Source organism: Megalopta genalis, unplaced genomic scaffold (genome assembly GCF_051020955.1).
Source record: "Megalopta genalis isolate 19385.01 unplaced genomic scaffold, iyMegGena1_principal scaffold0026, whole genome shotgun sequence".
Lineage (NCBI taxonomy): Eukaryota > Metazoa > Arthropoda > Insecta > Hymenoptera > Halictidae > Megalopta > Megalopta genalis.
Genome location: NW_027476096.1, coordinates 656,466 through 681,285, shown reverse-complemented (window position 1 = coordinate 681,285; position 24,820 = coordinate 656,466). Strand labels below are relative to the sequence as shown.

Here is a 24,820-nt window from a genome sequence, read left to right as displayed (position 1 = left end):
AGTTGCTGGTTTGCGCAAGCGAAAAAGGCCTCGAGTGCAAAGGGTTAATATTACTTTCTTCTTCTACAACACACGCACACACATTTTAAAATCATTACATTTATTCTTAAATAAATACTATAACTTATAATCAGGTAATTCCTTTTTTCAAATATAATATCGACCGTGGGCCCTTGTTCGTCTTTCGGCCGTCCGAGGAAATAACACCCGATACCATTTTCTTCGAAGCGCAGGGTACCACCAAATGAAATAAACAAGATATGCCGAGACGTAAACTGTGTCCGCCTCGCTGTCACCCTGCGGTATCGAGTGTCATTTCCTCGGACGGCCGAACGACGAACGACAAGGGCCCACGGTCGAGGCCTCGATTTTTTGGCAGTGAAACGTCGACTGCCGAACGAACACGTCGAATAAACGATTACCCGCGAACGTGTCGTACAAACGATTATCTGCAAACGCGTCTCAGTCATCTTTCGTAATATCCACAAATGTTTCGGATTATCAGTGATTAATTAAGTGATCAGTGTTTGGTGACAGTGCAGTGAAAGATCAGCTGTACGTTGTACAAGGTCAGTGCCCTTCGACATCGTGAATTTCAGCCAGCAAATGTATCCTCAACTAAATGGGTGAGTTTCTTACTGATAATATTTTTCATATCTCTCTAATAAACAAATGCTTTACGTCCCTTAACGCGATTATTTATTATTAAATCAGCTTTGCAAATCATTCGTTGAATTCTGTTCGTACATGGAATTATTCAAATTAAAAAGATAATTAAAAACACTAACTTTATTTTAATTAACCCTGATACAAAAAGTATAAAAATCACTTTTACTTATATTAATATTACTTTCTTCTTCTACAACACACGCAAATAAATACTATAACTTATAATCAGGTAATCAGGTTTCAACTATATTAAATTAAGAGAGAAATCAATAATATTTATAATTCGTACAAATAATAAAATTTTCCTTATTCAGAATCCTTTCAATGTAAATGAAACACTTATTGTTAAACTAAAATTTTAATGAGAACTGACTTATTCCATTTATAACGAAAGTGACGGGCAACAGCCCCCAAAAATTACTTAATACCAAATCAGTCTTTAAAAATTTAAAAATTCTTAAAATTAACGAATAACAGTACTTTAACCGTTGGTGCTGGCACTAAATTTACCATTATTTAATTTAAATTTTTTATTCAAACTTACATTTAATAAAAATTAACGATATATTTGGCGCTCCCTCCTCTCCCTCCTCTTCCTCCTCTTCCTCCTCTTCCTCTTCTTTTTTCATTGCCCCTCTTCTGGGGGCCATAAACAGTTCTTTTAAAAAGTTTTTTCAGCTCTCTCTGCAACGTATAAGTATATATTATTATTATTATTTGTTATTATACATATATTACTATATTAAATTATATATAAAAGTATTTTTCATTTACTTACATTAGCAGCCACTAGGTTCGCCAGGTTAGTCCTAGCTGTCCCCCGAGCCAGCTGGCCTAACATATTTCGCCACTGCGACTGTAACATAACAGCAGAATTAGAAGTATATATATTATGAATATACATTTCATCGTACATATATATTGCTTATACCTACAGTTTTCCCGGCGTTGAATGCCAGAGCGACTTCTCTCCCTCCGGTCAAATGGAAGGTGGTTTCCGCCTACCGAGCCAATTTAGCAAGAACTGTCTTCATACTTGCCTGTAACATAGACGTGGAATTAGAAGTACATACATTATGAATAAGCATTTCATCGTACATATATATTGCAAATACATACAGTTTTCCCGGCGTTGAATGCCAGAGCGACTTCTTTCCTTCTGGCCAGAACATTGTCGATCGTTCCCTCAACCGCAGTGGCGCTGTCAATGGTAGCATCGCAAGCACACCTCACTGCCGATCCGCGTGAACATCATCTGCAACATGCAAGGAAAAATTCGCACACGAAGTTTGCAACCCGACATTGCGTGAGTACGCTCGAGCGAATCTAATGACTCGCGAGCTCAGATCTTGTTTAAATTTCCTTCGCTGAAATAATCAGCGAAGGCGCACACTAAGTGTGCAACCCGACATTGTGTGGGTTCGCTTCAGGTTTTTTAATTAGTTTTGTGCTAATCACAATTGGTTTTTTGTACTCCGTTTCTGTGGCCTCTCGGATACTCATGTTCCTAATGTAGCGGCTGTCCAATATTTCGGGCAACATACAATGGACGTAGAATCGCGACAATTTCGATTTCATTTCGTTCTGCCAAAATGTGTCGTCTTTGGTTACTTTTATAGTTTTCATACCCTTTGGTGTCCACAAACAAAACAGACAATATTGTCGACCTGTTATGTGCAGTTGTCCCTGCACTTGGTAAAAATAGTGATGGGTTCTGCGTAATGCAGTACCTGCATCATCTTCAAATATTCTTCGTAGTGGTTGAATATTTTTTATCGCTTCTTCTGGCGAGAATTTTTCTGCCGTCTTCGGGCATTTAATTTCCACGATACCGTCGTCGTCAATTATGCCGTCCGGAGTTGCCCCCAAAAATGGTATCTCTGCATCAATGAAGAGACCGCATTTGCGGATTTCCACGTCTTCCTCCTTCGCAAGTTGTTCGCGCGCAAAATTCTCACACTGCCGACCATATTCAATGGCAGGCAGCTGCAATATGTTTGGATACAGCAGTGACTTTACCAAATTTTCACACTTGGTTGTTTTCCTTCGCCGACACACTTTGCCAAAGTTCGACGCTGTAAGTAATTTGGATCGGTATGTATGCCACTCGTGGCTTTTATTTTGTTCTACCGTATCCCTCTCTATTTTCTTTCGATTCGTTTGCCAGTCCTGCAGCATCTCCATGTGCCTTTCTTTTTCAAAGCTAAATAGATGTTGCTCCATATCCGGTTTCTCTGCGCTAACTCCATAATCCGGGTCCATTGCTGAACAAAACGGGTTTCTCACCTTCTTCGGAGACTTTCTTTTCCTTTCGTTTCCTTTTTCATTAATGCCTTTCCTTCTTTCTTCTAATTGTTCTATCAATTTCGGCGGCTTCACACCCTTGCCCTCTATTACCTTTGATATTAGTTTTTGCGTGTTGTGCTGTACAACAGCAGCTGCACATCTCGCAGAATATGACCCTCTCTGGCCCCAATTTAACCTTTTCCCACCAGTATATTTTGCAATTATTGCATTGAGGTTCTCAACTGAATTGTTTGTAGTATTATGTAACAAACTTTCAGTATGAGCCATCAATGGACGGAAGATCTCATGCATCCGGTTATATGTGCCGATTTTCTTGAGATGCGGTACCAAGTTGTCTTCTCCCGTGTTTTCTGGGCGGTCGCAGAAATATCCTAGTCTTCGACACTCCTTGTGCTCTCCGAAAACGTGGCTGGGAATATTTAGTAGATCCGTTTGCAAATTTTTTATTCTTTGGTGGCTCGGAAGATTTTGCTTCGATCTGTAAACTGCAGCCTTCACAACATCCGTGCGCAGTCTACGAATGTTATTTTCCACGGCTTTTCGATAAATGCCAGGTGGAGTCTTCTTTACAACATCTTTCAGTTTGTTGCAAAAATTGCGCAATAAATGGTTCGTGCACTCAATCTTTTTCACACGAACCATCTCTGCCTTGTATGGATCACAATCCAAAATCCTTTTATATACGCTGCTGTCGCCATGGGCAATCAATATATTATATATCAGACCTCTTTTTTCTATGCTGGTCTGGAAACCCTCAGCAATTGCAGCACTCTCCATTCTCGTGGATGTCTCATTTCGTCCCCAGTTCTTGAAGCATCTATGTTCTCTGGGGCTTTCCTTCCTCTTCGAAGCGTTGTGGCAAATCAAACACACTTTATTTTTCACACCTGCAAATAACACTTTTTTTGTGTGGTATCCCGCTATTGCGCCAATACCGGACAAGGAGTCATGCCTTCCAGTATGGTACGATCTTTTCATCCAGCTGCCGTCAGCCACGACGGGGATGAAAGGGATACCGGAAACTGAAACGTCGCCTCTTCGGACGGCTAATTGTTTCTCCTCTTCTGCCGCTGCTAGCATTTCTGCTTCAGCAAGACTCAACAAATCTTCAACAATGTCGTCATGACGTCTTCGATATTCCGTCCTTGACATCCATGGAATGTCATTGTTGCAAACATTTCTTCCATCTTTGCGTAACCACCTCCAGAAGTGATTGCAGCGAGGGTCGTAGTATAATTCAAGTCCATTCTTTTGTTGTCTGCCGTTTGACTGTGCACTTCCGCTTCATATTGGCACATCTTGCACTTCAGAGTTATCGTTGCTAACAATCCCGACGCTTCATCCCGATCACTTGCAAATGTTGCGTGGTGCATTCGAACGTTGCCGAGTGGTACCCTATCAGTAGTACCTGCTCTACCACGAACCGGAAGTCCGTTATGGTTAATCTTTCATCGATGATTGGCTGTGCACATGATTGCTCTTGCGTTCCAGGCTCGATGATGAAATGGGGCATTTCTTGACTTACCTCCGCTGCTTCGATCTTCTCGGTGCGCATCTTCCTTGCCGCTGCAGCTTGTTGAGTTCTATAAATGCAAAATATACAAACAAAAATAAAGGTTTTCAAATGAGTACTATACCGTTCGATCTAAATAAATTGATATTATTAATTAAATAATGCGAGCCAGAGAGAGTCACTGTGCCGTTGCAACCATTTCGAATCATAACCTGGAGTAAGCCGTTCAATCTTTCCATTTTAATTGAACACTTGCAAATGATAACGATGACAATACAAGTAGCAACGATTTGTTGCATAGCAATACGGCCCACCGGTCAACAAAAACCTAGCAGCGCAAAATTTCAACCCGGTTGCAAGCTGTGGTTATCTCTGACTATCACGAAGTAAAATAATATTAATGCGCCATTGGAGTTCAGTAATGATGTAGCACAAATCTAAGCTCAACCAAAATTTATTGTACGTATCTATTATTTAAAAAATATAATATTATATATTAGAGCTTAGACTTATATGTGGGATTAATTTATAATTGAGTTGAATATAATTTTTATTTTGATTTCAGTTCGAGAGATATGAAATTATCTAATCGAATAATTGAATTTGATTTCTAATATACAGTTACGGGGTAATTTTCTTAGAAATAAATAATTGGGTTATATAGTTAATTAGTACTACGATTGTAATAATATAATTTATTTTACTTAGGTTTATTTGATTGAATTATATTGAACTGTTAATTATGAATTAATTTGATTTGTTGGAGTGAGAATATATATATTATTTTAATTGCGGCTAAAAAATTGGCTGCAAAATATTTTTCATACAAACCATTTATGAATTCATCTAAAAATTTAAATATTTTTCATACGAGTGAAAAGTAGAGATTAATTTTTAATATTACATGAAAGTTTGAATACTGATCCGTGGTTTTCCACAGATCAGTTTGTTTTTCCTTTAGAGAATCGCGGGCCTCGGGCCAGACCAGATTACTGCAGCCCCTAAAAATTCAACGAATGCCCCGAGGCCCGCGATTCTCTAAAGGAAAAACAAACTGATCTGTGGAAAACCACGCGACAGTCCTCGGCCACTTACCCGGCAATATATATATATTTTGTCTGCGATCCAGGAAACCAAACACTATTGGGGCCTCGAGTGCCTGGTCGTGTGTATATCGTCAGTCGAAGGCGCGACACAATCGCCGCTCGCACTCAACATAATTTACGACAAACGCACAACTGTTTCTTTCTCTTAGTACGACATTGACAGTATGCATCGTTAGCCCGTCGACCGGATTTATGGCCAAAAAAAACGAATTACGGTTTTCCCCAATTCATGCGACTGTCCACCGTGGGTCCTATCGGCAGACCAGACCACCCGCGGGCCACGTGAAAATATTGGAAATGCGGTCTAATTATCATAATACAAAATATTTAATTTTATTGCTTAAAACTACTGAAAATTTAAATATTCTAATTTTAAAAGTCCAATTTTAAATTAGTATTAAAATAAATTTATCCAGTTAAGTTAAATTATATTACAACAAAATAATAAAATTGTTATGAAATACAAATCATTTAATTTTACTGATTAATATTAATAACAATTTAAATCTTCAATTACCATAAATCTAAACTTAATTCTTTACACGACTTTAATACTTTATACGACAATGAACCATTATTTATTTCAATTATTATTGAATACCCTAAACTAACCAATTCAATTTGATGTAGGATAAATGAATAAATATATTTAAAAGTATGAAATAATAATGTCCGTAAAAAAGAAAAGAAAAAAAAAAGATCCCAATAAAAAATGTAACAACTAACAATGCCAAAGTTAGGATTTTCTTCCAACATAAACTCATCAATTCATTATTAATAACTATTATGATACATAACAGAAATATTAAATTAACTCTTTTACTTTCGAGATAATTAAAAACACTAACTTTATTTTAATTAACCCTGATACAAAAAGTACGAAAAAATCACTTTTACTTATACTAATATTACTTTCTTCTTCTACAACACACGCACACACATTTTAAAATCATTAAATTTATTCGTAAATAAATACTATAACTTATAATCATGTAATTCCCTTTTTCAAATGTATTAAATTAAGAAATCAATAATATTTATAATTTGTGCAAATAATATAATTTTCCTCATTCAGAATCCTTTCAATGTAAATGAAACACTTATTGTTAAACTAAAATTTTAATGAAAACATTGTCCCATACTTTTACAACGTTACGACTTATTCCATTTATAATGAAAGCGACGGGCAATTTGTACGGTTCGCATAAATTTATTCAACCTAGATAATTACTAAAATTTACCATCGAGATAACTGCAGCCCCTAAAAATTCTTAAAATTAACGAACAACAGCAGTCCAACCGTTGGTGCTGGCGCACTGAATTTTTACCATTATTTAATTTACATTTCTTATTCAAACTTTCATGTAATATTAACAATTAATCTCTACTTGTCACTCGTATGAAAACTACCTAAATTTTTAGATGAATTCATCAATTGTATGTATGAAAAATATTTTGTAGCCAATTTTTTAGCCGCAATTATGTTCTCACTCCAACAAAGCGAATTAATTCATATAATTAACAGTTCACTATCGGAAGTATCAACAAATAAGTTCCAACAACACCGTTTTGTTAATATCCAGATCATTTTTAGATTGAAAATATTGGAATAGACGATCACTGAATCTTTTCTAAAATTTCGTAAATCACTCTATTGACGGATCTATTTTCATAAAATATATTCTAACGTTTTGGCTATTTGTAACTCTTTATATATATATATTCTAAATTCAAAGGTTATTTTTGCGCATTAAATGTCTGGACTAAGTTTTCCTCCTAATTACTAGAATGACAACAATTTGCTAATTGAATTAATTCGATTTGATCAATATCTTTATCGTAATTAATTAATTCGATGATATCTGTCTGTCATATCAACAAAACCCTCTCCATCAATATTTTGTCAAACTGTTATTACGCGATTTACATCTGTTTCTGTCAAAGTTGGAGAATTTGCTGTAATAACGTCATCTGGCCACAACTTTTTCCAACAGGCTTTAAGGGTTGTCTATTATTTGTACGCAATTTAGTATTGAAAATTCTTTCCAAATTTGCGGAACCGTTGCATTCGAATTAAAATCATTTTTTTCTAAAAACATTTCAAATGTACGACGTAAATAAAAAGTTTTAAATGTTTGTATTATCGCTTGGTTCAGTGTGGTTCCTGAATTGATCTTGTGTTGGGTGGCAGACAAACCACTTTAACATTAGCCTAATTTAAATTTATAGGATGTCCTGGCGCGTTATCCATCAGTAATAGATCTTTAAAACTAATACTTTTTCGTTGCAATTAATCCTCCAGCTCCGGTACAAAACAGTTATAAAACTAATTTCGAAATATTTTGCATGTAATCCATGCTTTTTTATTGGCTTGCCTGTGAACAGTGGCTATAAGCAATAATATATAGTTTCAAACCTGAACAAAAATTTTTATTCAAGCATCACTGAAGACAAGCAAGGCTGGGTGTGCTTGAAGTTACATAAATTGGTATTCCCCACGTTGTACAAGAGTCCACTGTATTTTAATAATAAAGAGCAATAATTCTGACTAATTCTTAGGGGGGTATTCTACTGTGAACTTTTGAAAAAAATCAATTCTTTTTTTGCATATTCTTGAAGGATAATATTAGAAACAAAAATGAACAATTTGGGAAAATGAGGTACTATTAATCGACCTTGCTGCCGGTTTTTATTGTTATTGACATTTCGGTAACTCTCACGAGAGATGGTCAAACACTCTCACACACACTTGTAAACCCCTGGACCTTCTTTAAATAAACTGTGTTGCTTTGCGTTGCAACATAGTTTAAACCTTTTTTTCAAATCAACTTCACCGCCATTAAGTTGACGTTGGAGGCGCAGCATTTGGAGGAGCAACCTTCAATCTGTGCACCGTGCGATACATTCGTATGGCCCTAACAGAAACAATCACGAAAATATGGTCAGAAATACCGACTGAGCTTTGTGTTCGATTAATTGAATCTATACCACGCAGATGCAATGCAGTCCTCAAATCCAAGGGTTATCCAACATCTTATTAGACTGTTATGAAAACTACAGACATTGAAACATCGCTGATTTTCATTAAAAGTGATTATATAACTTACGCGATGTATGTTTCTTAACTTATGCCGCGCAGCTTTTGCCTTATTTCTTTGATTCAATTTAATTATGGCTCTTCTACAAGTATGTTTGAGAAAAAACTCATTAATCATTGATGTATGGAATGCTATCTCATTATGTTATTTTTAGTTCCAACCTATGTATCTTAGAAGATAGCGAATATACCGAAATGTATCAAACAATCACGTTGTTTCTTAATTTTTGTCAGTAAGTGTATATGCGAGCTCCTAAAATTAACAAAGTTATGGTTGTTTGAAGGACGCGACGACCTTATATCTTTATCGATATAACTTTAAAAGCATTTTTCCGGAAACTATGTTTTTCAGAACGGTGTCCACTGACTGAAAATTTTAAGCACGCATTTAGTACTTATGTGACTACAGCCTCTACTAAAATTAATCAAATATTTTTCTTTTTTCTTTTGTTTTTATGCCTCCGAAGTTTAACAATACATGCAAAAATCAATAATTAAAATTCAATGTATCGCAACTTTTTTAAATATCAACAGTTTTTTTTTTGTTCTAGTACCTACTATAGCCAAATTCATACTAATTGAGATTTCTAGTAATATCCTGTTCGGTATGAATGCTATTCCGTTCTTTTTAATCTGAACAAAATTCTGATTTCTTGTCATCAATATTTAAACATTCAAGTAAATGGATACACATAGTAAATATAAATTGTCCGTTTTCTTCTTAGAAATTATTACAATCGAAATACTTGTAATCATTGTAACTATGAAGAAAATGTTACGCCAAGGATTTACTTCAAAAAATTCCCTAACAAAGTTAAAAATGCACCCACTTAACCCTAAAATACACCTTTGAATCCAGACGAATCTCCGAATCGATTAATACTGAACTCTCTTCCTCTTGTTAGTTCTCTAGTTTTACATTCGAACGTCATCCTCTCGGAATCAATACATTGGAACTGCGGATTAAGTCTCGGCAGGTACTTTGGAACTTGTGATTAAAATCTCGGTAATAACGTTTCCCCGGGAAAGCGTGTAACAATCAATCTCTCCGGGTAGTGCTTAACTGAAAAAGAAAAGCAAGAGCAAGAAAGAAAGAGTAGAGTAAAGTTCAGCGAGTATTGGAAGACGATACTTTCCAGAGAGTTGGTCCGACGTGACCGTCAGGAAAATCTGACGCTTCCTAGCTAATCAATCTTCCTCGTAGTGCACACACTCGCGTCGATATTTATGTTGACACCTTCAATTTGTTGGCATTCTTACATATCTCTGTTATGTATCAATCACTCTTTTGTTCATCCGCATCGACAATGCATCGGTATTGAAGGCGAAGCAGAACTGTTCATATTACTCTTAGATTTTTCAATTAAAAGTATAATTCTTCAATTGTTCTTCCGTCGGAAAGTAAGTTGACATGTATTAATTTTCATTTCTTGGTTAGAATACTAGGTTTGTAGTTAGTTATTCGTACGTTTTTATATCTAAAAATAATTTTATAATTATAAATTTATAATTTTTATATAAAATTATTTTTTGATATAAAAACGTACGAATAACTAAAAAATTTATATTTGCCCATTAAAAGTATGTATATGAAAAAGGCCATATATTTCGAAAGTCGGTGCTGCGAAGCATTTGATTATATTTATTATTTTTATTATTTATATTTATTATATAATATAAATATAATATATATATATATATATATATATATATTCCTAACCAAATATTAAATATAAATGATAAATAATAATAATATATATTATATATTTAATATTTATATTTATATTTAATATTTGGTTAGGATTATCATAAAAAGCCAATATGGTTCAGGGATACGTTTATTTGGATCGATGAATCAAAATTTGAATTGAAGGAAGGTGGGAGATGATGCGTTTATGACATGGGGCTGTTTTAATAACGATCGAATTGGAAATTTAGCAATAATTGAAGGGAAACTTACCCTTGATGCTTATATTTCATAGAAATAGGTCGTTCGTCTTTCGGTAAGACAACGACCAAAAGCACACCTTAAGGGTTGTAAAAGAATTTTTTAAAACCAAGAATATAAATTTGCTTCCATTACCATCTCAAAGCTCCGATCTGAACCCGATCGAGCATTTGTGGGAGGAATTATATCGTCGAATAATTATAACTGAAAGATACACAAAGTCAAAATTTGTAGAAGCATTGAAGAAGAAATGGAACGCTCCACTGCGCTGAAAAAGTTAATTACAAGTATGACAAGTTGCTTTTTAGAAGTAATAAGTGCCAAACTATATCAAACTTCATACTAAAAAAATTACAATAATGTAAGATGTGCATTAAATTGCAATATCAACGAATTCCCCGTCTTCGGTTATATCAAAAATTTGGCTTTAGTTACACAATTTTGTGTCTGTATAGGAATTCGTATGCATTTCGTGTATTTTCTTCTTTTTCTTAAACTTCAACAAACACATCTGCACAATAAATAACTTCTTATACTTGTCTCGTTGACTTTATTTTTAGTCATTTATAACAGAACCTTTCGTGTCAACGTAAATACCGATGAGAGTGTACTCCCCGGCATGAAATGATCCGTTCCGATCGGCTTTTTTTTTACAGTGTACATCGACGTCAACGAGGACGACCAGCCCTTGACGTTGGACATCAGGCTGCCGAATAGCTTGCAGCCGCGTATGTGGGAGATCCGGATCATTCAGCTGGCTTTCGAGCAGCGTGCACCGTCTGGCTGTCTGCAGTATTTTCAGGGGGCAAACGGCACCCTGAAAACGCTCAACTATTTGTCGAACGGTAGATTCCTCGCCGACCAGGATTATCTGCTTTGCATCCGCCAAGAGAGGGGAATGTGCGGAATTTCCTACGCACCTTGCACCAGGGACTCATTTCGAATAGGTCCTTCGAGAATGCTGATCGGCGACGCGAACGGCACCAACGCGAACGCGTCGTCTCTCGTCGTCGCCGAATCATCGGTCGGTAACGCGACGGGAACCGCGACCGGATTCGCGTTCGGGCAAAATCCTGCGAACAACGCGGCTTCCGTGAATAATACTGACGCGGATATCGAAGGATCAGGAACGAATCCCATCGACCAGGACACCGGTACCTCGATGAACGTATCGAATCTCATGGAGGCAGGCATGGATTCGAATGTATCGCCTTACGGACGAGAACGGTGCAGAAACAGGGTGCTCATCCCTTGCGACTTTGAGGAATTTATTACGGTAATATTTCTGTTTATTCGCAGCAGCGGTAGCAAATATCGGGCGTGGAAGTCGAAATTTTGCTTTATTTTCTACGGGATCATGCGAGGTTGTATTCTTTGAAGTTCTGACATTTCTCGAGATGTACAGAGTTTGTTGTCCCGTGTTAACCGTCGCGAGCTGTTTCCTCGTTTTCGTCGGTATCGTTGTGTAACGTTGACTTGAAGTTATTGTTCGCGAAGTACAGTATGCATTGCGTCTTATGACTAAACTTCGGACGTTTATGCGAATGCATATGTTTGTAGGGAAGGGATAAATTTATAGGACTCGGGCAGATATTTGTTTTAGCACTAGAGGTTTCCAGAAAATATAACTTCTTTTTACTTATGTTTTGTATATTGCATATTTTTTTGCATACATTTGTCTTATTTCTACATATTTCTTATATATTCGATTGACCAGATTCTAACACGTTGGGGGTCGTGATTAGAGGCAGCGATGTTTTACGCAAGATATATGCATTAGGGTGATCCTTACTTCTAGGCTTCAAAAATTCTTTTGCTATTTTAGCTATTTGATAGTTGATGGAAAAATGATGCTTGCAAAATTTTAGCGTAATTAGATAATGGCAACCCGTGCCGCATTTCAATTCAAGTTTTGAATTATAATGATCTCAATGTCACTATTAGTAGGTATAATTGAATTTTGTTACACAGAAAAGGCACTTGCACTTGTTTAAATAAATACAGGTAACCCTCCTATAACACGGTAGATAGGTTCCTAGAAAATGCCGTGTTGTGTGAAACCGTGTTGTATGAGACCCAGAGCCAGTACAAAAAGAGGGTTACGTTCCGAAAACTTATTAAAAACAAATATCTCTTTTAATTCTACATAAACAACTTAATTTTTATTAAAAATATAAATGTATGTACAACACAAAACAAAAACCAAAAATATTATTTTAACTTCACGCAACTCTAATTTAATAAATTTCTTCGTCGCCACTGCTCAGTATAATCAACCGAGAACGTTTTTTCGGTGGAATGATATCGCCTTCACTTTCAGAACTTTTTTCTTCATTGAAAGTTCTTGCATCTTCTTCCCTCTTAAAAAATTCTGTAATTGTACTTTGGTTGCTGGTTCTTACCAGGTCATTATAAATATCTCGGCATTGAGCTGGACAGTTTTGCAGCTCCCTTTTGAATTTTCGGCTTCTTTCAGATAACCTTGACATAAGCTTAGGCCTTCCTGTAATTTTTTTAATGTTAAACTGTTAACTGCACAATCTTCATCAGTGCTAGTGTCCTCAGAATCGGTTTGATTTTCAGCTTCGGATGCCATTTCCATCAAATCCGCTTCGTCAACTTCTTCTTTCAGCGACAAAGACTTGATGTCGATACAGTGCTTGATTGAAAATTTCTTCCAAGCTTCCATTACATTAATTGATTTTGAATCGGTTACGTCTAAAATCCACTGTAATGCTCTTCTTATGTAATACGTTTTAGAGGTATAAATAATACCTTGATCGAATGGTTGGAGCAACGAAGTAGTGTTAGGTGGTAGGAACAGTATTTTGACATTTGGATGATTCAAATCTTGTGGGAGCATTATCTAATAGTAATAACGCCTTGAAGCTCAAATTTTTCTGCCTTCAACGTTTGGCACAAAACAATTTAAAAACCAATCTTCAAATAAATTTCCAGTTACCCAAGCTCTTGGATTTGCTTTCCAATAAGGTAAGGGTCTTTATTTACGGCTTTAAGTGCACGAAGATTTAAAGATCTATAAACTAACAAGGGTTTTGTCATAAAGTCCCCCGAGGCATTACTGCACAAAAGGAGCGTTAGACGATCTTTAGACACCTTAAATCCGGGTACTGTGTCTTCTTTTTTCGGTATAAAGGCTCTACTGGGCATTTTTTTCCAGCAAAGCCCAGTTTCGTCGGCATTGAAAACTTGATCTGCTGTGTATCCTTGCTCTTCTATAATGTTTTGAATTTTTTCTGGATACGTCCTAGCGGCTTCATGATCAGCCGACGCAGATTCTCCTTGGTTTCTTATGCTATAAATTGCAAAACGCTGTTTGAATTTTTCGAACCAACCTTTACTTGCCACAAAATCTGAGTTGACAAAGGATTCTCCTTGTTCTTTAAGATGTTTGTAAATTTTTAGCGCTTTTTGTTTGATGATATTGCCATCTAATGGAATTCTTTTTTGACAGCAACCATCAATCCAAATGCTGAGTGCCTTTTCCATTTTCTCAATTATTGGCGCCCGGGGGCGAGCTGCACGTTTTACGAATGTCAATGATCCTGCAGCAACTGCACTTCTTATTTCTTTTTCATTTTTCTTGATAGTCCGAATTGTTGCTTCATTCAAATTAAGGCTTTTTCCAATGTGAGATGCTTTTTCTCCTTTCAAGAGACGATCCAAGATTTGTATCTTTACTTTTTGGCGGTGGAGAATGTGACGATGTTTGGGAGAAAAAGGAGAGGGGAAGACGTTTCGTCGGGGACCCGCTAGCGGGCCCTTGCCTTAGGCGTTCGCATTTGAATAAATTAAAAAATATTTTTACATTATGCGACATTTTAATTTATAATTTTATTAGTCTTGATTAATGGAAATTTATTATAGATATGAAATTTTGTGTGAATTTCATAGGAAAATGTTGTTTTCAAAGCTTGAATTGACTTAGACCATTTTCAAAATTAACTGAATGTCCTATATATATATTATTTTTCAAGAATGTCCTATAATTGACTTAAAGTAATAAAAAATTGTGATTTTTATTTGAGCCGTTTATTTTGAAAGTGGTGTAAGTCCAATGTCATCGAAAGAAGTTGTAAGTAGCGTTGCGTGGGGTATTTAGACAATACAAGCTCAGATTCGGCATTTTGAATTTCTTTTAAAAAAATAACTTATACCACTTTCAAAATAAACGGTCCATTTGAAACAACAACTTCAACGAAATAATTCATAAACATTTATCAATCATTTTTAAAAAGTAATCCATTTTTATCATAATTTCGAGTTTTTAAGATTTTTAAAATGTTCCTGAAAAACTGGAGGGATGTATGGTAGTAAACACATAAGATCTTTATGTTTTTCTTCCGTTACTGGTCTAGTGGTGTGTTGTATAATGGAAGTAATTGAATATTTTCGTATATTTTTGGTCTTCCTCTTTTAGGTGAAAGATCCAAAACTTGGAATTCAGAATCATCTAAAGAAGTCTTATAAAACATTTTATAAGGTTCATTTTTCAAGAATCTCATCCATTGAATTTTTAGCCAAGAGAGGGGACAGCGGAGTGCAAAGGGTTAAATAGCGAGTCAATTAAATTCCTTCGTTGATCATTATCCATCTCCTGTGGTTGGCCAGCGTGTGATGCATATTTAGTAGAAAAATCTTCATCACTTAACTTTGCAAACCATTTCTGGCATTTACGTTCTTTAAACCGTATCTAACCCGTACACATAACACAGTTTTTTGCATGTTTAGGTCACGTTTCCCTTTTTTTGTAATAAAAAAACATAATATGTCGTAGATGCTCTCAGAAGTCGTCCATCTTCGATACAATAATTAATTGTAAAAATCAAAATCGATCCTAACAATTTGAAGTTGAAAATACAGGTTAAGCATTCACTATTACTTGGCGTTGCACATTAATGATTTGCAGTGAAGTTACTTGTGAACTAGACTGCAAGAAGATAAACATTATCAAAAACCGCACGAACTTATTGGCCAACCTAATAGCAGTAGCAACAATTTTTTTTATAATATTGTTACGGCGACTTGTCCAAATCAAGTCGCTGTAATGTGAAACTGTTCCATTGTGACGAAGTCCTTAGAAAATAATGGAAGATAGGGGTTGCCAAGGAAGTGTATTACCAACGGACAATCGGGAAGTCGAGATCGGACCGTCGAACGATTCACGTTTCAAATTGTAATACAATTGGATTTAGTTGTATTATAGTTTATATTCTTTACTGTAAATAAAATGTCGCGACGCGAGATAAACGGAGTGATTCGCAACATTGAGGGCCCAGCCGTGATCGAAGAATCGATCGGAAATGTGACACCGGCACTGGAGATCCTGTTTGCAAACCTCCGACAAGAATTATGCGAGCAACTGCAAGAGCAGCAGAGGCAGTTTGAGGCGCGACTGGAAGCGGACAGGCTTCAGCGCGAGGAACTTGAAGAGGCTGCTGCGTCCGAACCAGAGGCCGCATGGAAGAGAGAATCAATGTCAGCTGCTATTGGATTTATTGCGAAATTCTGTTTTAAATTTTGCAGCATTCTCGTCGGTGGAACACTCGGAGGCGCGTGTAAATAATTCGTACACTGTTGTAAATAATGTTAATAGTGTGTCGAGAATTACGAGAATTTACGCGCTTCGTAACTGAATCCGGATATTCTGTGAAGCCGACGCGTTATGGCGCTTTCACGTCATGGGAAGAACACCGTATACAATTTGAAATGGTCGCGAAAACAAATGGCTTGGACGAAGCAAAGAAAGCTTAATTGCTTAGTTAGATGGTCCGGCTCGAGGAGTACAGACTTCTCTTCCCGTCGATAAGTATGTCGACTTCTGAGAAATAGTTTCGGCAATTGAGTTTCGTTTTGATCAAAAAAATTTTTCGAAACTAAATTATGTGCTGTTGCAAAATTATAAACAGCGGCAAGGGGAGTCAATCTCTGCATTGGCCATGGAAATAGAGAGGTTGGCACAAAGCTCTTTCTCGGAATGTCCAATTGATGTTCGAAAACATTTGGCCGCCTCTCAGTTTGTGATGATATTGGCCAATGAAGAGATAAGGATGTAGCAGCCATTGTATTGCAACTACGCGCCCGCCTAGAAAAACTTTCAATTTTATAGCGGTACACGGCCGGTGACAATAATAACCGTTAGAGGATTCGCTTGCAGAGGCCAAGGACTAAGTAATAAACTTTCCCTGGCCGTTGCAAGTCGAAAATGATTTTATTGACTTTTTTTAACAACCCCACGGGTACAGCAGATGTTGCTGGAAAATAATTACCGGCCGTCTACCGCTACAGGGCTACCTGGCCGCGCATTTACCCTTAGGAGTAACCGTCACCTTGGTGACAAAGGAAGAGGAGACAGACGATGTTTCCGCCGGAGCGATATAAGCGGCAAAAATCGGATGCCGCGGGTCAGTTCGAACAGTTCGGTCAGAACAGTGCGGCCACGTCTAGTCTTGGTTAAGTTATAAGTTCGTATATAAGTCCATATTATTATAATTGTGGAATACGAGGTTGGTCGTCAGTGAGAGTCAATTTTCCGTATACGGGACATTTAGAATGCACAACCCCCTCAAGGAGAATGGTGCGATATGAAGGTTTTACATCTCTCAGAGCTACGGTGACCAGAGCTCTAGAGATGGAAGCTCTTAATAAATTAACGCCAGAAACACAAACGTGTGAACGGAACTTAAAACGTCCATTTACCTCCGAGAGAATGCTGGTACGTGCGGCTGAACGGCATTCTGAACATTTCATCAACGGCAGTTGCCGAATTGCTGGAGCTGTGGAAAGAAGGGCCACCTGCAACGGGACTGTTTAAAGAAATCAAGGTAGTGAGACTTTGCAGAGAAACTTCAAGAAGTCGGAATAAAGGGGGACAGTCCGACTTCATCTTCCGTTTTCCCCCTGTCGTGCTGCGTTAGGAATCTATTCAGCGAGGGATTTTCTTCGTCGAAGGCATCGTTGGAGCGAAGAAGAGGAAAATTATCTTCGATAGGGGCTCATCGGTCAACCTTCTATGGTAAAATTATGCTGCAAGGCAGAATAGATCAACGAGCATGACAGGAGTGAAGATTTTCTCAGTCTCCGGTCAGAGATTACCGATTTTTGGTAAAGAGCGTCTTCCTGTTTCCATTGGAGAAGTCGAGATCGTACCGTCGAACGATCAACGTTTCAAATTGTAATATTATTGAATTGAGTTGTATTATAGTTTATATTCTTTATTGTAAATAAAATGCCGCGAAGCGAGAGAAACTGAGTGATTCGCAACAATATCTTGAAAACTAAGGCTGAGCGGCCTTAAATGAAAAAGGAGAAAGTTGTTCAGAATATCAGTTTTTGAAACATATTTCAAGACCATTGAAATCGGAGGCGGGTGTAGGCTTTCGACAACTTAATCTCGAGAATTCGTTTGTAACAGTTTTCGGGAGTGCCTTAGTCGTGGAACGTGACACCTCTCCCCTTAGATAGCAATTTTTTAAGGGAATTCTAGCCGATTAAAATGGTTAAAATTGCTCTTAGAGGTTTTTTAATGGGTATTATACCGTTCGATAGCTGATCAAGAAAAACTCATCTGTACAAAATTTCAACCTTGTATCTTGCCTATGAGGGGAAAATTTTTTAAACATTGAAAAAATATTTCTAAAGTCATGTAATATGAAATTGGAAAAATAAAGTGTGATGTAGGAAGAAAAATTCTATCTCCAACGAGAGATGAACCCCAAGCGTAGTGTATGCGTAGTCGGCCATCTTATCTACTCCTCCAACCGAAGATGTTGAAGTATGCGTCGATATTTAGGTGTACATATATCGCAATGTGCATATCACAATTTTTTCTTTCTCTTAAATCGAGTATAATAACATGTAATAACCTTCTTCCTCACAACAAAAACGTCGACAAATTCGGTATTCATTTTCTTTTTTTGACGATGACACAATTCTACGAAACATCTGAGAAAAATTGAGCACACTGCTTGTGATAGTACCTTATCAGAGAATTGATATCAGAGTGGCATAGTATTTTTGTTTTCGAGATTTTTTCAATTTTCTGATTTTTGTTCGGTTTTCCTTTTTTAATATCCACAGTTTGCAACCGAAAAATCCGAAAAAATTCTATGCAGCTTGATGTGCGAAGTAAGCCACATTTTTTAAAAAATGTTAAAAAGCCACCGAAGGAGGGAGATGGGCGAAAAATCGGCAGGCCCTTTGTCCCAGATTTCTAATGGTTGTTTTTCGTGCGACAGCTTCTGATCTGATTGTTTGTGTTTGGCAATCTACGCTGCTGGGTCCGGGATCGCTGACTATGTCGACGTTATATCTGTGATCGTTGATATCCTTGTATTATTGTACCTGCAATTGTTTTGTATATTTTAAATATAATATAGATTCTGATTATACCAGCGCCAACAGATCCGAAGTGCAAGAATCCGTTCTAGAATTTTATAGCTGCACTTTCTGCTATTTGATTTGATGTTTCTTCATTCGTCATACCCATGGTGGACAAGGTTCCGCTTGGAATGCTTTTCCCTGTCATTGTCCGAGCTATAGACTTTATTATTGCGGATTTTATTCATCGTCAACGGAACAGTGTATCGGCATCACGAAGCTTGTGCCTGCATACAGTGATACAGTATGACTGCCTCTTCCAATTCCGTATGCCTTTAGGGGCGCCTGAACGGACAATAATATGAAAAACCAGCACAGAGGGTGAGATCCGTATTCGCATTCGTGTTCGTGATCCCAGTGCATTTTTATGTTCTATTGTTTTATCTTGAATCGAGTGGATATCGGGATTCGCGATGCGGTCGATCGTGTATCAAATAAAAATGGTTCAAGGACCCGTATTTCCCGCTTGAAAATATCCTGCACACATTTTTTGTTTCTTTAGACTTACATTCTAACGCTTAGACCTATAATAATTAATAATCTGAATTTTTCGAGGAATTAAATATTCTTTCGTACCTATATCGCACTTTTTAAAACATTTAAATTATATGTTGATGTCTTTTATGTAAGTACGAATTTTTTCATAACTGACCTAATTACTGTGATCAGTTTTAGGTAATTAATCCTATGACAATTAAAAGTAAAAACATGAAATATTCCGTACTAAATAATTTAGCATTATTTATTATTATATATTCTTATTCAAATGTTAATTATTATATATTCCCATTGTAGGTAATGATGTGGCAAATTTATTATTCAAAAACGAAGTTATAACATGTTTATTTGTCGAAGGCTCGGTGTGAACTGTTTATAACATCGGATTGCTTTTGTCTAAACGAACAAATATTTTACGGATCCAACAAGTAAGATTAGATGTAATACGTGGTTTGCCATGAGATGGCTCAGTAATCAACGTACACATCGAAAGAGACATGAAAACTTAATCCGGTTACAGTGCACAGTAAAATAGAAACAAGTCCTAAATTAGTTTCAGTTGTTGAATCACATGAGAGTTTCAATTATTTGTGTCCCGTTTAATCGGGGTTCTGCATTATTCGAGATGATTCGAACTTTATGGTAGAGTCTCAGTGATTCGAATAGATTCCGAAGACGTCTACGAAACGAAACAACAAAGAAGAGCACATGTGCAACTAAATAAAAATCTATTACGTCATTATTTTCAAGAGTCAAATAAACACTCATTTAATTATATGGTTATGCATAAAACTTAAATGCATCTACGATATTACATGTAGGTTGCACACATATGTGCAACATGCTTCTTAATTGTTTCGACAAGATCAAGGCAAAAATCCGTCAAACCGTTATCAGAAATTTTTTAAATCAATTTTTACATTTCATGGGTCTTAAGAAATTAAAGTTTTGATACAATTATAAAAATTATAGATCAAATTCAATAGCTTTAATTTAATAATGTTATTTTTAAATATAAGTAAAATTACAGTTAGGGCACTGTAATCAAGTGGTGTGGAGAGGGGAAGGCTGCACAGTAATTGCACCCTCTTCTTGTTGAAGAAAATTAACACTCTTCGATCTCTTAAGGTTAAATCTTATTAGATTTAAGAGTAATCAGAGTATGCAATAATAGTCAGAGTACGCAATCACAGTCACTAACACATCTACCTTATTAGAGCAAAAGCCAATGTCGATTTGGCTTGACGTAGAACTGTAAAGGGTTAAAAGGTTAAAATAATACCTTCCAGGTATAATACGTGGATTAAATGCGCGGCTTACTCTTGCATTTTTGATCGGTGAATAATATCACGAAAATTCTCTGTTACAGCCAGGGAATAACGAGGCCGGAATTTGCAATCTTGAACACTGCGGTAACTCTCTGTGCGATCAAAACGAGCTGGATGAAGAGGGAAAGTGCCGCGTGGAGACTTGGGCAACGCCCTTTCGCATAAGAGTCGCTTTTGGTCCTGGACAGGACACAGGGACCACGTTAGAGGACAATATTGGCATGTGTCTCGTGTACGAGCAATTACTTTGCGTGGCCTGAACAACAGTATTAAATGTGTTTCAAAGTGGAATAGATTAAGAACTAAAATTCTTAAAAGAGATACGAACCGTTCGGATCGTTTCTTTTTTTTGTTCGATGAATTAAAGCCGAATCAATGTAGAGAATGTATTATATTATAACATTGACTAGAGTTTGTCCTCGTAATATGCCCAAGTGGTTACTATTTTGTCAACGTCAATTAATTATACAACTTTTGTAGGTCATTATCACATTTTCCATTTTTTTCTAAATCAAATACATTTTTTTGGATATATATAAGACAATCATTTATGATACTCCGACTTGTCAATTTGATTTGTAAAATTGTGGACTTGACTTACAAAAGGATGAATTTGATTTGCAAAAGAATTTATTTCATTTGAAATGAATTATGCCGCAAAAGACTAAATTTGGTATGAAAAACGATGAATATAATTCGCAAAAAATGAATTTGGAGTGCATAAACTGTAGTCGCGTTTATAATGTATTTAAATCTTACGATACGGGGTTGTGGAGCTTTTGTTGTTAAATTCACTAGTAAAACTATTTTTATCGAAGAGGTTTAAGAGACACTTTTTAAAATGTTAATTTGAAATTACTTTGAATAATCATGATATCAATATCATTTGATAAAAATAGATGCATATAAAATATCGATAAAAATAGTGTTTCTGATTAGGGAAAGTACGTGGTTAAATCGTGTATTGTTGGGATAAGAGCTTCTTACTGATAGGTTCTCCTTTCTCTTGTTCATATGTAACGAAATATACATATGTGAACAACAGTTGATTTTCGATATTATAGGGATTTAAGTAGAGGAAATTTGCCAAATGTGTATCAATCACCTAAACTGTAGCCCGTGTATTAATTTATTATTATGTATTGTATATATCATTTACAGTCTAGTGATTTCATAATACAACAATTTTGTCCCTAACAGTCTACTGTTTCGCACCTTCCAGATTGAATTCAAATGGTCACGTTTGACTAATGTAATTAGTGTCCTGTATATTATATGTGGAATAAGTAGACTACAGATCTTCGTGCATTTATGACATTTACACTTTTTTTAAATGATTGAAAGATGTACGTATTCACTGATAGTTTTAGTGTACATATTTGCCTCATAGAATACACTTTCTAATTAATATTATACTTTATTAATGTGGTGAATGTAGTCGATTTTTCAACAGAGCGAATAAATAGAACAGGTCAGAAACATATAAAGATAATATCATTTCAGAAGTAATGCTTTAGAACGAAGATACATTTGTAACCTTGATTGCACGAAATAGGATAATTAGTTTTAACGTTAACAAACATTAATAACAATAGCTATCATATTTTCACCATAAAATATTTTCTAGTTGGTGAATTGAATTTGTTCCTCTCATTCAGATTTTTATGAAATGATATATGACAATTGCGATTTGAATGAAGATCCGTAGCCTAATTATAAGCAATGTTATTTTCAAAAATGTCTCCATTATATTTTCTTGTACATTAATTAAATTTCTGATATTTTCAATTATTTCTTATATCAAGGTAAATTAATCATTTTATAAGACTCCGAAATATGGCCTACATGATACTTACAATAGGTGTAGAAAGTATTCGTACAGCTTTTAAAACAGAATAACTTTTTTATAATTAGGCCAAGCGGTCTAAATGTTTTTGGGATGATAATGGGATTAGTCTACTAGATAATGACTAAAAAATTATTTCCAAACATTGCAATTTGTCGAAATGATAAAAAATTAAAGAATAATGTCTCTTCATTTTTTTTATCTGAGCCTAGAACGAAAATTAAAAAAATGCATTTTGTAGATCTCGGTAAGTTATGTGTATGCTGACAATTTCGTCGAAATCGGTTGACCTTGACATGAATTGTCAGGATTAAAGATCGCAGTTTTTCACGAATTTCAACCAAAAGCAAGAAATTTTTACATCTTTCAGTAACTGTAGCTAGACGATGCGTCGACCGATTTTGATGAAATTTTCAGCATGCATACATGTTACCGAGATCTACAAAATGCATTTTTTAAATTTTCGTTATAGCCTCAGATAAAGAAGTTGAAAGAAAACATCATTTTTTCATTCTTTTATCGTTTCAACAAATTACACTTTATGAAAATAATTATATATAATTATAAAAAAGTTATTCTGTTTTAAAAGATGTACGAATACTTTCTACGCCCACTGTATATACGATTTCTTAAATCATTTCAATGTGGAGAAATTCTGTATAAAATTTTGAGTAACTAAAAGTTCTTGCCTTTTTGCCATAACAAGTCAAAGAAAAAATTTACGATCAGTGGCACAAGAAGAATGTGTTAAGAATTATGTAATATGTAAGTTGTACTACGTTAATATGTAATATGCAAGTTGCAGTGTATTACGGGTACTGCACAGGATCTTAAATATCTAAATCAAGTTACTGTTAACATGTCTTTGTTCTTTTTACAGATGATTTTGTTTAAATGGTTTACATTAATTGCGGGATAATGAATCTGTATAGACAATTCTTTTTATCCTTAATGATTTTGTTGAATTGAAAATAATACAATAGTATTTTGAAATTTTTTAATGTTTTCACTGAATGTTTTATGAATACATAAAATTTTATGAATTCAATGTTTTATGTATACATAAAATCCAGAGTCCAATTTAGTAATCTAGTTTTTATCAACTAGTTATTGTTCATAAACTAAATTGTCCTACTTTAGAATCGGCTACGATTTTTGTGACAAAACGATATGATCTATGTTACCGGTAGAAAAAACCGTATCTTTTTAGACAGTTTCAAAATGTAGAATCACTTAGTTAATCTTACGATGCCTTGGTTCAGATTAAGTCTCTCTAATATAAAACTGTTCTGTGGTGTACAATCCCTAAGGAAATAATAAAAGATACGGGTTGCCACGGATCTGTAGTACCGACAGATAATCAGCAGTCGATACATGACCGTCCAGCGGAAGTGATAGATCGTCGAGAGATTAACTTTAATTCGAAATCTGTGTTGCGTATCGTTACCATTTAAGCAGTTATTGATAAAATGCCACAACGCGGGGAGTTCACAGAACTCGGAACATTATCTTAGACAAGTTCTTGTCTTATATGAAGATATAACCGTAACTTTTTAAAAAAAAAGAGCATTCATTTATCCGCGGACCTACAATTTTTTCAAGGCGTACGATGTTGGCAACTTTCCTCTATATGTGTCGGGACAAATTTAATGTCACTTATTTGGTGAAGTTCGATAATTGGGTCAATCGATTTAATTGTTAATCCCCGCGGGTCGAATACAGATTCTTTTCGACCTAACTTTAGCTGTTGTATGTTTATTTATTCAGTTATTTATTCCCTTGTTCATTATTTGTTTTAATAAATGATGTTTAAAAAATATAGACTTTTTGAACTTCTTATGTTTTTGTCCTATATGCTATCCATTACTTGAAAATTAAATTTCCTTGCAATGCAATAATAAATACATAAACCAGTACAAAAATGCAGAATGAATTATGGTCGTTTAAGTTGCGTATATATTTACAAAAGGCCGAGCAGTGATGAATTATTCTGGGCAGTCATTTATTTCATAAAATACTTTTTTTTATACATCTCTCTGTTTATAAGTTATCTAGACCTACAAAATGCACCGCTAAAATTTTCATTCTACGGTCAAATACAAAAATTG

General features: G+C 35.5%; 1 protein-coding gene across 1 annotated transcript in view; it reads left to right on the top strand.

Annotated features, from left to right (window-relative positions):
- The window catches only part of LOC143260964 (uncharacterized), a 178,326-nt gene extending 153,795 nt beyond the window's left edge, over positions 1–24,531 (top strand). Inside the window, exons 6-7 of the mRNA XM_076527602.1 lie at positions 11,297–11,916; positions 20,908–24,531. Of these exons, the coding sequence (XP_076383717.1) occupies positions 11,297–11,916; positions 20,908–21,126 (839 nt within the window). The 3' untranslated portion in view covers positions 21,127–24,531. The remainder of the gene's footprint in view (positions 1–11,296; positions 11,917–20,907) is intronic.
- Positions 24,532–24,820: the final 289 nt, after the last annotated feature.